Raw genomic sequence first — 15,095 nt, forward strand, 5'->3', positions numbered from 1 at the left:
GGCTCCAATCATGATCCAAGGTCCCAGGTTCCAGCCAAGAGTCAGGCTCCCTGCTCAGCGGGGAGTCTGCTTCTCCCTCTGCCTGCCTCTCCCCCTGCTTCTCTGACAAATTAATAAAATCTTAAAAAAAAAAAACACACACACACGTGTTAGATGAGCTTCGTTCAGGCATGAGTTATAGTCTGTTGGCCATGAGCCCAATGTGCACTAATCTAGAATATATTATTAAGGTGTCTTTACAGAAATACACACAACACAAGGTTATGTATGAAAACAACTTACAAAAATGTTGTGACTGGAGGTTTGTAGGAAGCTAGCCCTGTATTTCCTCCAGGAGCGGTATTTCAGTATTCTCCAATTCCGAGTTCACAGAGACCACAGAACCTTATAGGGGAATGCTGAGAACTCCCCATTTGGTCTCGATGTTTTCCATCTGGTTTCTCCACTAAGAAGTCAGCTCCCCTCGGGTAGGGACTTCCATCTGCCGTGTTCAGTGGCACCCCTGAGCCCAGACCAGGGCCCAGCACCCCGAATATGTGTTTAACAAATAAGATGTGCAATGAACCCTCACAACCTCCGCCCCGCCCCCGCCCCTGCAGGTAGGGACCCAACCCCCAGACTTCAAACAACTCCCACCCCCTAAAGACCCAAAAGTAACTGGGCTGAGACGGAGTCAGTACAGTTTTAAAAAAAGGATCAGTTTTTAATTTACAAGAGTTCTAAATGTACAGAATTCTCCTTTAAAAAAATTGTTATACACAATAAATACAGTACAAAAAAATTTATCTTACAGTACTAGTTTTGTCTCCGAGATTTCAAAATCTGGCGCGGGTGGCTGGCGACAGGAAGAACAGAGGGAAGACTGGCTGGGGAGGGATGGCGGGGTGGGGAGGAAGACCCCGGTTTCCTGTTTTGGAGGTGCTCGGATTTCAGTCGAGGGGCCGGGAGGGTTCGAAATCTCACTCTCTCTCTCGCTCACTCGAGCACACACACAGGGACACGGGACACGGAACTGGACGCACACATGCGGATGGGACACAGGTGCCCGCGGGCACAGCCCTCCGAGGAGGGGGTCTGGGACGCTGGCTGACGCCCGCCCTTCCCTGCATTTCCTTTTACAGCCTGTCGGGGGCGGCAGGGAGAGGCTGAGCGAGGCTCACAAAGGACCCTCCAGGCTTTGAGCACCTTCGACGCCTCGATCTGTGCGGCCACACGGACAAGCCCAGTACCGGGACACGCGGGAGCAGTGGGAACGACCAGGTTACCCCCTTCCCTGGCAAACACACGTGTGTTCCCCCCCCACCCCACCTTCCCCACGGAGGGGCGGAGTGTGGCAGGAAGCGGGAAGAAATAGGAAATGACACACCGGGATTACCCCCACCTTTGGCAGGGGCACATTTTACATTACAGCCTCCTCCCCTCAATCCACGACCCCCACCCAACAACCCGGCTGACGCAGGAAGTGGGGGAGGAGGCCTTTGTGACTCAAATAACTTAGGCAAGAAAAACTGTCAGGGGATCCCCGGCTCGTGTCCCCCACGAGGCTGAGGTCAGGTGCCCAGAGGCCTCCCTGCCCCCGGATGTCCGCGCGCAAACACACGCGCACAACTTGGGAGGTGTGTGTGTCGGGGGGAGACAAGGAAGCGAAGACCAGCCCGGTGTTATCTGTTCAACGTCCTGGCGCCGAGGCCACCGTTGTGACTGGAGGGCGGGTAGGCCTCTGGCCTGTGCAGGGGCGCGGGGGAGGCAGGCGAGACGGCTGTCGGGGCGGCGTGGGGATATGGGGGTGCAGGTGTCCGCCCCGGGGCCTGCTGGAGGTTCAGGATGCTGTCGATAGCGCTCTGGAGGTGTTCCGTGAGCGTGTCGTCCTGCGGGCTGTCGCTGGAGAAGCTGGCCTGGTCCACGTCGGGCGACTCGGACTTGCGCCGCTTGGCTGGGGGCGCCTCCCAGCCGGGGTCCCGGCTGCCGCTGCCCTGCCCGGCGCTGGCCGCGGGCTCCGGGGGCGCCCCCTTCAGCATGCGCTGGTACAGCTCGTCCTCCACCGCGGCCAGCTCGCGGATGAGCCCGCTGGTGGCCTCGTCCACTTTGGTGGGCAGCTGCGCGGGGCTGCTGCCCCGGGCCCTGACGCTCCCGGCCCCCTCCCCGGCCCCGCCACCCAGGGCCTCCACGTTCTCGCGGTACGTCTTCCGGAGGGGCAGCCGGGGACAGTGCGGGGCCTGGGCCGCGGTGGGCTTGCGGTCAGTGGTGGCAGGCGGCGGGTGGTCCATTGTGCCGTTCATCTGGCCCGTGGCAGGGGGTGGCGCGGGGGGCCGGGGGGGGGGCTCCGCTGCCTTGAGGGCAGCAGGGGGCGGGGGCTGGTGCACGGGGTCCAGCGCGGTGTTGTGGACGACCTTGCTGAGCCCGGCTTCCTGCTTGATCTTGAGCTTGAGGCCGATGCGGCTGCGGGCCTCATAGGTCTTGATAGGAGGCCGGTTGCGGGAGGGCATGGGACCGTCCTCATCAGCATCCAAGGAGGAGGCAGCGGAGGAGGAGGAGGAGGACAGGGAGGAGGATGCCCGAGCCCAGGTCACCGAAGGGGAGCCACCCGCCCCACCGTGCCGAATCACCAGCTTGGTTGGCAGGTGCAGAGGCGGCTGGGTGGGGACCCCGGACACTGAGGATGGTGCTGGGCCGTGGCCAGGGAGCCGGTGTCCCTCGGAAGAGGCAGCGATGGGGAGGCCAAGAGAGCGCGAGGAAGACACATACTCGTCTGCAAAATGGAGGAGGGGGGCCGGGCAAAGAACAGCCACGGGGGCAGGGAAAGCATGAGACGCCTGGGGGAGCACAGCTAAGAGGAGCCCCGGCGTGATGGGCATCGACCATCTGCCAGGCCTGGGGCCAAGCCCTTGGCTCATCAGACTCTCAGGACGCTTTGCTGGGTACTGCTCTACTCAGCAATTCCCAAACCCCCGAACCTGCAAGCAGGAGCTCACGCCTCAGAAGGGCCCTTAAAACCTGCAAGCACCTCAGTCCTGACTCTAGTCCCCCGCTTTTCTGTCCCCCTGGGGGTGGTGGAATGTCCCAGCCAGGAGACAGCGGAATGGACACACAGGGATGGAGGAGAACCAACTCAGCTCTCTCCAGTCCCAGAGCCCAGAGGTCAGAGTAGACCTCTGCCACGGCAGGAAGGTGGGGGCACGGGTGTCGCCCGGTGGTGGAGAAAGGTCGGGCTCAGGTACCCGTCCTCCTGCACCCAGATCGAATTCCTCAGCGAGGCAGGAGCTGGGGACCCCTCTCCCACCCCTCCTTTCCCCTCTCCTCTCACCGGGCTTCTCCTTGGCCAGCTGTTTGTCCAAGGCAAGGGTGGTCTTCTCCTCCTGAATGAACATTCGGTCGATCATCACCATCTCCGCGGAGGGGCTCACCCTCTGAGGGGAAAGAGGGGCAGATCGGCGGGGGGAAGGAGGAAGGCGGGGAGGGCACATGGGCAACCCAGAAAGATGGGAGCGGATTCCGAGCTGTCCCTCTTGGGATCAGACTTGCACCAGCCTCCTTCCCTTCCTCCCGGAGCTTCGAGGAGCAGCCCCCGCAACCCTACCCAAATGGGCCCTGCGCAGGGCGAGGGGCGAGGGCAGGGTCTCCCAGGGAAGAAGGGGCCAGCGCCCTACCCGGGACTCCTCCAGGAGCAGGAGGCGGTATTTATTGAGCATGGCCTGGGTGCGTTTCAGCAGCTGCGTGGACACGGTCTCAAACTCCTCATCCACTGCGGAAGAATAGGAAAGGTCCCGAGGCACAGACACTGGAAAGTGTGGCTTATCCGGAGCTGAGGTCTAGCAGACGCACTGGGGTGGTGCAGCTGCTCCCCCACCCCCACCCCACGCTAGGGACCAGGGAGGGAGAGTCCTGGGGGAGTGAGGTGGACAGGGTGGAGGGCTCACCTTTGTGGTAGTCGCTGGGGGAGGGGAGTGCACCCTGGTAGACATGGTAGGGAAGGAGGCGATGCAGGGCGTCCTCAAAGGAGGGGAAGGCTGTCTTGTAGTCAGGGTGCAGGACGGAGCCCTGATGTTTGTGCAAATGTTCCAGGAAACTGGGGGGCAGGGTGGGGAGAGGTCACACACACACAGCTGGTGGTAAGGCCAGGAGAAACCAGACCCTGACCCCGACCACCCCCCCGTGGCCCCAACACAGACAGCAGGGAAACGCGCTAATGTGGGCAGGACGTGCTCATTCTCTTCCATGGCCTCTGGCGACAACCCAAGGGACCAGGTGCTATCATCATCCCCACTCTGCAGATGGGGAAACTGAGGCCAGGCAGAGTGATGTTTCTCCACCCAAAACACAGAGTGGGGAGGAGGCCGAGCTGGGAGCGGGCAGAGCCGGAGGCCGGGATTTGAAACTCATCCTCCTCATGCTATACCCTCTCCCGCCACCTGGGGTCAGCACGTCCTTATTCTGCCTCAAACGGGTCACCAACCCCAGGTAAGGTGGGAAGGACAAGGAACAGAGGGAGGAAAGAAGGGAGCTTGGTCCGCTGGGTGGTACAATCCAGTTCTCTCCCGGTCTGTTTTCTACCACATCGTGGGCAGTGAGTTACGTCTCTTTATTGTGTGATTCTCTCTCTCTCCCCCCAAATATGCTCATTTCCACCCTGAGCTGAAGACTGACCCGCACCACACCACTGGGGCCGGAACCCTGCCTTGTTTCCAGAACCCAGCAGGGCTTGAGCATTTGCTAAACACTTGATGTGGAAGGAAAGCAGGAGAGGGAGAATGCAGGCAAGCACCCAACATGTACCCACTGCCCTCCCAGACCCCATCCATCCAGACACCCCTCTCTCCACCCCGCACCCAGCCAGCCAGCCAGCCAAGCACCTACCCCAGACCCCATCCATCCAGCCTGCATCCATCCATCTAGCCAAACACCTGTCAATCCGTTTATCCAAATCTACCCATTCAACCGCCCAATCACCCATCTATCCAAACACCCATCCGTCCACCCAAACACCCTTCTATCCAGCCATGCACCCTCCCCAGACCCCCTCCATCCATCTATCTAGCCAAACACCCCCCTGCCCCCCCCTGGCGCCCACAGAGACCCACATTCGTCCATGCACCTTCCTGGACTCCCCTCCACATCCACTCCCCCAAACACCACCCATCTTACCACAGTCACAGGGGATCTGCACCTGTCACCCTATCGTCACTACTATCCTCACCTCACTCTCTAGAAGGGAAACTGGGGGTCTCTGAGGGAAATTATACTGCCCCAAAGCACACAGCTAACAAGAGGCGGCTCCCAGGGATACCGGGGGGGGGGGGGGGGGGGGGGGGGGGGGCGGGGCGCACAGTGCTGCGACTCACCAGGCCTCTTTGCTAGGCTGCAGGGCCGGGGTTTTCTTCAGACTGCCCATCTTGCTCTCATACTGCGGGGCAGAGAGGTGAGTGAGAGGCAGAGCCGCAGAGAGGCCTTCCCTTGGCGCCCTGAGCCCCCTCCAACCCTGCCTATGACCAACAGGAGAGCTGGCCCCCCTCTTCTATCCTGGGGTGGGGTCCTGGCCCCAGCTGCCGGAGGCACTGTCTGGCACACTTTGCCTGGCTCCATGGGGCTTGGCTTCCACCGGACTCTTGGTCTGGACACTGGGCAGGCTCCCTCCCTGCTCATCAGATCAAGGCCTTGGCTGATGGTCCAGCATCTGGCCCACCTGGCTGTCCAGGTTCCCTCTTTCTGCCCGACTCCACCTACCAGGCTGCTAGAGGGGATCTCACCCCGGAGGCTGCCGGCACTGGGTCCCTCTACCAGCTGTGTTCTTGTCTTTCTGCCTCCCCCTACCCATTTCCCTGCAGAAGGTCTCTGCCTCAGTTTCCCCCACACTGCTTTGTCCCCTCCATTCTGGGCCCCCCACCACGTGACTTCCCAGCCCTCCCCCCTCCCCCTTCACGGTCTAGGCTCTCACCACCTCCTTTCTCTTGCCTTTCTGGGCCAATGGTCTCCCCACGTCCCTCCTCCTCCAGCCTCAGGCTCTCCTTGCTCCTGCCCCCAGTGATGGCCTCAGGGACCCAGGCGAGCCACTGCTCCTCTCATCACCCTGTGTCTTGGTGTCTGTGGGTCTCCATCTGTCTCGCTCTCTGGTATGCGCCCACCTGGGCTGTCCTTGTGTTTGACCCACTGCCCAGTTTGCTTTCTGATAGCCTTTCGGTTGGCCTGCTCCGCCCCGCTTGGCACGTCCCCAGCTCCCCTGTGACAATGCTCTGACCCTAGGTGCCCCACCCCCATGCTGGTGGCCTCTTACCTGCAGCCCGGAGGACTTCCCTGGCCCGGCGGCGGCGGCCTTGGCCACACTCAGGGTCGGGAGGCTGCTGGCAAAAGCTTTGCCCTCGGCAGGAAGCAGGGGAGGGAGGCCTGAGGGGTGGGGTTGGGGGCAGATAGGGCTCAGGGTCACTGGCACGAAGGCCCCTCCACAATGCGATCCCCAAGCCTACACCCCGCTCTCTTCTAGTCCTCTGGCCTCGGCAGTGCCGCTAGCCCTGAATTGAGTGCCCCCCTTGGATCTGAGGCGACAGCCCTTCCTCTTCCACCTTCCCTGTCCTGTGAGGTCTGGGGGAACCCCTCGGGCTCACGCACCCACAGCTCTGCCCCAGCCCATCCCCCTCCCCCTGCCCGCCCATCTTCAGGCCCCCCCACTTCTCCTGCATGGGCTACCTCTCCCCTACCTGCAGTGGCCATGGGTGCCGGGGCAGGGGGATGGCTGGGGGCGGTGGGGGTCCCAGATGGGGCCTGCCCGCTGACCAGCACAGAGGCAGTGGGGCTGGCGAGGGGCCCCAGGTTGGCGGAGGTCTGCGGGGCGGCGGGGGCCCCCCCGGCCTTGTTCTGGAGAATGATTCCGGACGGCACCTGAGGAGGGGGACAGGTGGTTGAGGGGTAGGGGGCACACACTAGGAGGGGCGGCGGCCAGGCACCAGGGCTGGGGACACAGAGACAGCTGGACAGCTGGAACGTGGGAGGGCCTCCCCACGGGACCAGGAGGGCAGGGCTGGCGGGGTAGGAGGAGGGCTGGTCCCCGCCTCCGATTACCTGGTGAAACCTCTCCAGAAGAGCCTTCGGCTGGGGCAGCGCCGGGAAGGGGGCAGTCACCATCTGGAAGGTCCGAGGAGGCGGTGGGGGGGGCCAGGCGGGCTCAGGGACCGGGGGGGGGGTCGGGGGGGGCGTGGGGGACTTGTGGGGCCCCTGGCTGGGCGGGAACTGGAGCTGGAAGTCAGGGGGCGTAGGGGCTGGCAGCCTGGTGGCCACATCCGTGGAGGCCGCGACAGAGGATGTGGAGGCGGGAGGGAGGTGGGGAGCTGGGGGCAGCGGCCCCTCAGGGGGTTGGGATGGGGGGCGCAAGGGGGGCTGGGGTGGGCCCGGGGCAGCAGGGGCTGGGGTGCTGGCAGGTGGGGGGACTCCCAGCTGGTTCTGGATAACAAAGATGCCAGGCAGAGTGGGGGGTGCCTGGGGCGGGGGGCAAGGGTGCAGGGTGGGCTCTGAGGGTGGGCGGGACAAGCGGGGGGGGGGGGGGGGGGGGGGGGGGGGGGGGCGAGGGGGGGGTCGGGAGGGAGGCCTGGCAGGATGTGGGGAGGGCAGGTGGGGGCTGTCTCCCAGAGGGGCCTGGTGAGGTAGTGACGGGGACGAGGAGGGGCCTGGGCCCTTCAGCGGAGCCGCTGCCGGGATCTGGGCAGGGGAGGGAGGTAGAGGGGAGGGGGCGGGGGTCAGAACCAACCTTGGCTCCCATTGCCCCAAGACACTGGGGACCCCAGCCACGCCCACCAGAAACCCTCCTTCTTAGTCACCCCTGTCTTGAGAGAGAGGACCCCGCCGCCATGGCTCTCCTTCCCACCTCTCGTTTCTGAACTCCCCACTTCGCCTTTCTACCTCTGCCCCCCCAACCCCACCCCAGCCCCCATCTCTGCCTCACCCCTCCACCTGCCCCCGCCTCATCTCCAGACCTTTCCCTCTGCTCTCGCCCCCCTCCCCACGTGCCCCCCTCCTCCCCCACCCCCCAGATGAAGGGGAGCTCTGCAGGATTTGGGGGAGCAGCAGAGGAAGCGGTGGCGGCGGCAGGGGGGCACCACACCAGCTGCCCAGCGGGGAGGCAGAGGGCTGGGGAGCACGAGCACAGCAGCGGAGGGGAAGGTGGTGGCTGGAGCGGGGGTGGGGGGGGGTAGCATCCCAGCCACCATCCCCATGGCGCCTGACTGTCCAGGTCCCCCCACCCCCCCCCCCAAGAATGGACACCAGCACAGATGGAGCGGCTACAGAAGGCACGGGGCAGGGGTGGGGCCAGGTCCCCCTAAGTGTCCGTGACCTCTGCCTCCCTTTGCTTATGTGGCTATGGCTGCGACTGCAGGCCTCCCGGGTCCCCTGTGAGCATGCAAGTATGGGTACGTGTGTTTGTGTGTGATCAGACTCGCACAAGACATCCGGGCATTAGCCTGTGATCCGTCCCCTGTGACCTTGCTGAAAACACACCCTAGACCTGGCACCTCCGCGCTGCTCTCCCGCAGAGTCCCGACCTCAGCAGCCACAGTTGCCCCAGCGACTACCAGCCAGCTGAGTCCCTGACACAGGGTGGGTTGGGTACCTTTTGATGGTCGCCAAATCCATACCCCGGGGACAGAGGAGAAACTGAGGCCAGGGAGCCAAAATGGCTGGTCCCAAGGCTCCCTGAGTCCCAAGTCTCCCTCTCGACCTCCAAATTGTCCAAGGATGACTCAGGCTCACAGGCCCAAGGCCACCAAAGCTGCCACACTCCAAAGCTGGGGCTCTTTACCGTGAGCCGACTCACGATACCAAGGTTACGACTTGCCTGATGCTTCCAACACCCCGCCTGAGGCTGCCCTTGAATAACTCTGGCAATTCAGAACAAAAGCCCCCAAACCAATCCACCCACATGCATGCCCAAAGGCAGCCCCCTCTAAGATGAGATGGGAGGTGCCCTTGGCTCTCAGAAGGGCTGCGGAGGTTGTCGCCGGGACAGCACTCTGGTCTGCAAACCAAAAGGGTCGCACGCTGGTAGACCTGGTAACCCGCCTTCTAGGATCAGCAATGAGAAGCACCACGGGGCTCCTCCACTGTGGGAGCATTTACAGTCAAGAACGGAGGAAAACAACAGGTTTCAGTAAGGGGAAAGAAGACAGCTGGCCACATCATGAAGCCCTGGGCAGCATATGGTGTGGAGAAAGAAACACACCCGAAAGTTAAGAGCAATTGGGAGAGAAACACATGACAGGATCGCAGGACGACCGCTGACTTTAGGCTGTGCACAGTGGATAAGGGTATTGTCTCAGGACTGAATCGGCTGAACCTGATGATTGTGCCGTGGTCAACTAAGAGAATGTTCCTGTTTTCGAAGGTTGAGATGTTAAGGAGTAAAGGAGCAGAACGTCTGCAATTTATTCTCCAATGATTCTGAATAAAAATGTGTACGTATCGAGAGAAAGTGAATTAGCCAGACACTGACGGTGGAAAAATCTGGGCAGCAGCCAGATTCCAAGGCAGGATCCCCACCTCCTCATTATTCGGTCTCCCCCGCACGGTCCCCAGGTTGATTCCTGGGACCAACCGATTTCATGAAAGTGATTTGATACTACTTCCAAGATTCAGTTATAAAAAAGGGTGGTAGATCATTTCCTTTGGGGAAACCGACTGTGGAGCATGTTACAAGCTGCCCTTTGGAGAAGCCGGCGGAGGGAAGAGCTGAGGCATGTTCTGAGGCATGTTCTCCAGCCCAGTCGAGCCTTCTGATGACCGCAGCCCTGGTTGACTAGAACCTCACAAGGGATGACGAGGCAGCACCTGCCAGCTAAGCTGCTTCCAGACTCCTGATTCTTACAAGCTACATGAGAGAAGTTAATGTTTGCTGTTTAAGGCTGCTAAATTTGGGGGGAGGGTCATTTGTTACATGGCAACAGGTAACTAATATATGTGCGTAAAGAGTAAAGAACTCCTGTGAGTTCTCTGCACAGCGCTGCTGTTTGAAATTCTAAGTGTTTAAAAATAAAAACTGAAAAAAGTAAGCTCGCACTCATTAAAAGTATAGACTAATGCCCCTCTCCCCCAATCAGATCAAAATCCCAAATGATACACTGAGGGTAAACAGCTGCAATTCACAGCATACGCAAAGCCCATTTTCATCATATATAAACAGTCTCCAGAAATCACTAAGAGTAACAACTGGTGAGAAAAAGTGGCCAAGGATATGATCAGACAGTGCAGTGAGAAGGAAACACAGAAGGCTTTGACAGTCCAAGAGACACTCCAGCCTCATTTGTAATATGAGTAATGCCCATTGAAAGCACCCTCTGGAACCTTCTTTACTCATTGCATTAGGAACAAACCAGGTCTCATAAAGACACCCTCTTCTACCGCCTCTGAGGGTTACTGGCACAATTTGCCACAACTCCAGGACAAGGCAATTCAGCAGCAGCTGCACAAATTACAAGAAAACATTTGCTTTGATCCAGCAAACCTGCTTCCAGGAAATGATGCAACAGAAGCACGTGCATATGTAGGAAATGACGGGTCAGCAAGTTGTTTACTACAGCTGTGTGGGGAGGGACGGAGCCCGGACTTGGCTGGTGTGCATCTAAATAGCATTTATGGGGGAGAGAAAGGACACCGCTCTAACAAGATCAAGGAAACTCTCCACATGCTGACAAAGCTCGCACGCAATGTGCTACCTTCTGGGCGGACAGAAATGGGAGAGAAAGGTAAACCCACTTTTACTCTAGGCTGTGCCTGCGCGAGGAACTGGAAAGATAGACGGCAGCTAAGTAACTTTTTCTGGAGGGGCAGGTGGGCTGGGAACATAGGCACAGCTTTGGGACACTTTCCCCTTTCTAAAAAAATTTTTAAAGATTTTACTTATTTATTTGACACACACACACACACACACAGAGTGTGAGAAAGAGCACAAGCAAGGGGAGAGGCAGGTAGAGGGAGAGGGAGTAGCAGGCTCCCTGCTGAGCAAAGAGCCCGATGTGGGACTCGATCCCAGGACCCGAGATCATGACCTGAGTCGAAGGCAGATGGCTTAACCAATCCCCTTACTTTAAAAAAATGCTTTTTGGAGCACCTGGGTGGCTAGTCCATGAAGTGTCCAACTCTTGATCTTGGCTCAGGTCATGATTTTAGGAGAGTCATGAGATCAAGTCCCATGTTGGGCTCCATGCTTAAGGTCCCCTCTCTCTTTCCCTCTGTCCCTCCTCCTGCTTGGGCTCTCTCTTTCTCTCTCAAAAAAACCCCAAAACTGCTTTTTGATGACTGAGTCATGTGAAGGTGATACCTAATTCTAAAAATTTTAAATGTTTTAAATGGCTGGGAAAAAAAAAAAAAAATTAGGCTAAAAGAAAACTTCAGGGGCACCTGGGTGGCTCAGTGGGTTAAGCCTCTGCTTTTGGCTCAAGTTATGATCTCAGGGTCCTAGGATCGAGCCCCACATTGGGCTCTCTGCTCAGCCGGGTGTTTGCTTCTCCCTCTTCCCCTCCCCCTGCTCATGTGCTCTCTCTCTCTCTCTCTCTGAAATAAAAATCTTTAAAAACAACAACAACAACAAAAAACTACCACACGAGGGAACTGTTCACCAGGAAATTCCAGCTGCCCAGCTAGAGCTGGCAAGATGTGTTCAGATTCATGCAGAATTCAACAGAAAGCGCAGAGGGGTGCTACCCAGCAGCCTGGCGGGGAGCAGAGTGCGTGCTGATCTGGGGCTGATGAAGCTTCTGGAAGAAGCCTGCACAGGCATAAACCCCAAGGAGGCGTGACAGGGTTCGCACTTTCCACAGACTGTCCGGGAAGCACTTATACCCTCTGAACCAGCCGTTCTGTTTTTAGAAATTTACCCACATGTACATGCAAAAGCCCGGGCACCCGAAGAGTCAGAGGAGGGTTATTTGTTGACACACACAGGAAACCACCTGGAGTGCTCTCCCTCAAGCAGGGAACCAAGTCAGTCAGTCACGGTGGGTCCGTGTAACGACAGTAAGATGGCAGCAAACTTTCCAACTCAAGCCGGTCTGGCCTGCCTGGTCTGTCATTTTGCATGATCCACAGGCTGAAAGCGGGTTTTACATTTTTAAATGCTGGGAGAGAGGGGCATCTGGGTGGCTCCATCGGTTAAGCACCCGACTCTGGATTTCAGCTCGGGGCATGACCTCAGGGTCGTGAGATTGAGCCCCGGGTTGTGCTTTCCACTCAGCAGAAGTCTGCTTGAGTTTCTCTCTCTCCCTTTCCCTGGCTCTACCCCCATGTGCATTCTCTCTCCCTCTCTCTCTTTTAAATAAACAAATATATTTTTTTTAATGGTGGAAAAGAAATCAAAAGACTAGATTGTGATTGGTGACAACGATATGAAATTCAAATTTCAGTGTCCATAAATAAGGTTTTATTGGTACAGGTCTATGCTCACTGATGTGTGGTCTGGGGTGGCTTGCGTGCAAAGCCTAAAATGTTTACCCATGGCCCTTTGTAGTGTTTCTCTGGCTTCCTTTGGTTTGAGGCACTTTCAATGTGCCTGACCCTGTTCAAGCACCTTAACCTGTATTAGCTTATTTATTCCTCATGACGACGCTATAACCTAGATGCTGTTTTCCTCATCCTCATTTTCAGGGAAGAAAACTGAGGCACACAGAGGCAGGGGACTTGGCTAAGGTCACTGAGCCTCTAAGTGGCAGAGTTGGGATTTTGGAGTCCCAGTGCCTAATGACTACCCCAGACGGTGGCTTTCAAATCACATCTAGTGTCTGTGAGTAATGGCTCCTGGCATTTTGGTGGGTCACGACCAGCATTTAAGAACAGAGGGGGGGGGGGGCACCTGGGTGGCTCAGTGGGTTAAAGCCTCTGCCTTCGGCTCAGGTCATGGTCTCAGGGTTCTGGGATCGAGCCCTACATAGGGCTCTCGCAGAGAGCCTGCTTCTTCCCTTCTCTCTCTGCCTGCCTATCTGCCTACTTGTGATCTCTGTCTGTCAAATAAATAAATAAAATCTTAAAAAAAAAAAAAAAAAGAACAGAGGAGGGGTGCCTGGGTGGCTCAGTAGGCTAAACATCTGCCTTCAGCTCAGGTCAGGATCCTGGAGTCCCGAGATCAAGTCGTGCAATTGGGATCCCTGCTCAGCAGGAAGCCTGCTTCTCCCTCTGACCCTCCCCAGCTTGTTCTCTCTCTCTCTCATATAAATAAAATCTTTAAAAAATAATAAAAATAAGAACAGAGGAAACCAAATACAAAATATCAGCGTGCATTGCACACTGTATTATCCCGTGGAAGCTGTTTTGGTGATATGCACATGTACATACGCATGCGTTCATCCCATGGGGTGCTGTCGAGTGGGATTCTCATGCAAGTCGGTGGTCCAAGAGATCTGGCCAATCAAACAAAGCGCAGTTCAAAAGAACGGGACAGTGTGCTTCTGCGTGTAAGGAGGGAGCACGTGCACACGCAGGCTGTCACGTCTGGCTGGATCCGAGCTCAGACGAGGGAGGTCTGTCATGTGCACAGGATGGCGGTGCCCCACCCAGGTGACTCCGTCTCTCAGGGACACCTGGCAATCTCCAGCGATCACCACGGCTGTCCCACCTGCAGCAGGACCGCTGCCGGCAATAAACGGTTGGAGGCTGAGGGGTGCTACCATGCTCAGGACAGCCCCCTGACAACACAGAACAACCCGGCCCCAAGTGTCCCTAGTGCCTGTGTGATAAGGACACGGTGGGGCTCCACAGGGAAATCCAAGGTGGGGGTCTACAAGGGGGTGGGGAGGACCAGAAATTCCATGAACAGAAGACTCACTTTCCCTGTGTGCCCTTTGTCTGTAAACCCAATTTTTAAAACCACGTCTGGGTAACACTCTTTGAATCACAACAACAAAGCGTGTGTGTGTGTGTGTTTTAAGCCTACCGTAAGCCATACACAGCAGGCCTTAAGCCTCCTGAGTAGGACGGTCAGTGTTGCCTCCCTGAAAAGTCAGTCGGGGGCCCCCATCGAGGGCCAATTTCAAGAGCTGGGGATTGACGACAAAACCCATCCCTGGAGTGTGAGCCCCGAGAGGGCAGGGCTGCCTCCCCTGTACCTCTCTGCAAAAGGCTGGGTACAAAGCACGCACCAGGAGAACGGGGGCTGCATGAAGGACCCACCTCCAGTCTGGGAGCAGCTCTAGTGCATGCGCACGCACACAAGTTTGTACGTCGTTGGTATTTATGTGCATCTGTATTCTTTGTTTAATCCACTCACTCATCTGTCCACCTGTCCGTCTGTCCATCCATCCATCCATCGTTCATCCACCCTCCCCCCCCCCCACCCCTCCATCCACTTGCTTCCCCAACACTCATCAAGAACTCCCCTCATGCAGTGCGGCATTGCAGGCGCGAAAGGGGCAGCAGGGTGACCACGTGTCTAGCCTGGCGCCGGCCCGCAAGGGGATGACCAGGATCAGCTCATGGGCACAGCTGACCTTTCCTCTTAAAGACCATCCACAGCTTCTTTACTACTCTTACTGCAAATGCCAGGGATCTCTGCTCATCGAAACGCTGAGGACTCTGTGTAGAGCTGCTGTGAGGTTGGTGGCTCTACTCCCACTTGGCGGACAGGTAGACCAGGTCCCGGGAGCGTTTCATGCTGAGCAGAGCTGGGATTCGTGCTCAGGTCTGGCTTTCTTGAGACCTCAGCTGTTCTGGCCACTAACCATTCAGGTTTAAATCCAGGCCCTACCAGTGGGGTAACCTTGGGCAAGCTACTTAATCTCTGTGCCTCAGTTTCCTTATCTGTAAATTAAGGAGAATATCTTCCACCTGCCTGATGGGAGCTTTCAATGAGACAATGCTTGGAAAGGGTTTTGAATAGCACTTAAAACAGAAATGTTATGATGCACTTTAGTTTTTACCATGATGCACTTAGTTTTTACTGTGATGCCCTCCTCTTCATGCCTCCAATCCCTAAAGTAAGCTCCAGATTACGGCCCGAATCCTCCAGCATCCCTCCATCATTGCCGGGACCACCCTGGTCTTTGAAGCCCTGTCATCTTGACCCACGAGGGTCTCTGGACTTTTTTTTGCCCACTAAACCATTTTCCAATGAAAGCCAGAGGGATCGCTGA

The 15,095-nt window shown here is 57.6% G+C and overlaps 1 protein-coding gene and 1 long non-coding RNA gene across 3 annotated transcripts in view; one reads left to right on the plus strand and one right to left on the minus strand.

Annotated features, from left to right (window-relative positions):
- Positions 1-677: 677 nt before the first annotated feature.
- BICRA (BRD4 interacting chromatin remodeling complex associated protein) overlaps positions 678-15,095 on the minus strand; it is a 75,376-nt gene continuing 60,958 nt past the window's right edge. Inside the window, exons 8-15 of one of the 2 annotated variants that reach the window (XM_059383654.1) lie at positions 7,051-7,683; positions 6,690-6,870; positions 6,269-6,378; positions 5,340-5,401; positions 3,918-4,066; positions 3,648-3,742; positions 3,305-3,407; positions 678-2,749 (exon numbers count right to left, since the gene is read on the minus strand). In XM_059383654.1, the coding sequence (XP_059239637.1) occupies positions 1,662-2,749; positions 3,305-3,407; positions 3,648-3,742; positions 3,918-4,066; positions 5,340-5,401; positions 6,269-6,378; positions 6,690-6,870; positions 7,051-7,683 (2,421 nt within the window). In that variant the 3' untranslated portion in view covers positions 678-1,661. The remainder of the gene's footprint in view (positions 2,750-3,304; positions 3,408-3,647; positions 3,743-3,917; positions 4,067-5,339; positions 5,402-6,268; positions 6,379-6,689; positions 6,871-7,050; positions 7,684-15,095) is intronic. The other variant, XM_059383655.1, reaches the window with a different exon arrangement.
- LOC132004830 (uncharacterized) lies at positions 10,517-14,237 on the plus strand. Its single transcript, XR_009400659.1, has 3 exons — positions 10,517-10,721; positions 12,619-12,754; positions 13,066-14,237. It is a non-coding gene; the product is annotated as an uncharacterized LOC132004830 (long non-coding RNA).

The sequence above is a fragment of the Mustela nigripes genome, chromosome 17 (assembly GCF_022355385.1).
Source record: "Mustela nigripes isolate SB6536 chromosome 17, MUSNIG.SB6536, whole genome shotgun sequence".
Lineage (NCBI taxonomy): Eukaryota > Metazoa > Chordata > Mammalia > Carnivora > Mustelidae > Mustela > Mustela nigripes.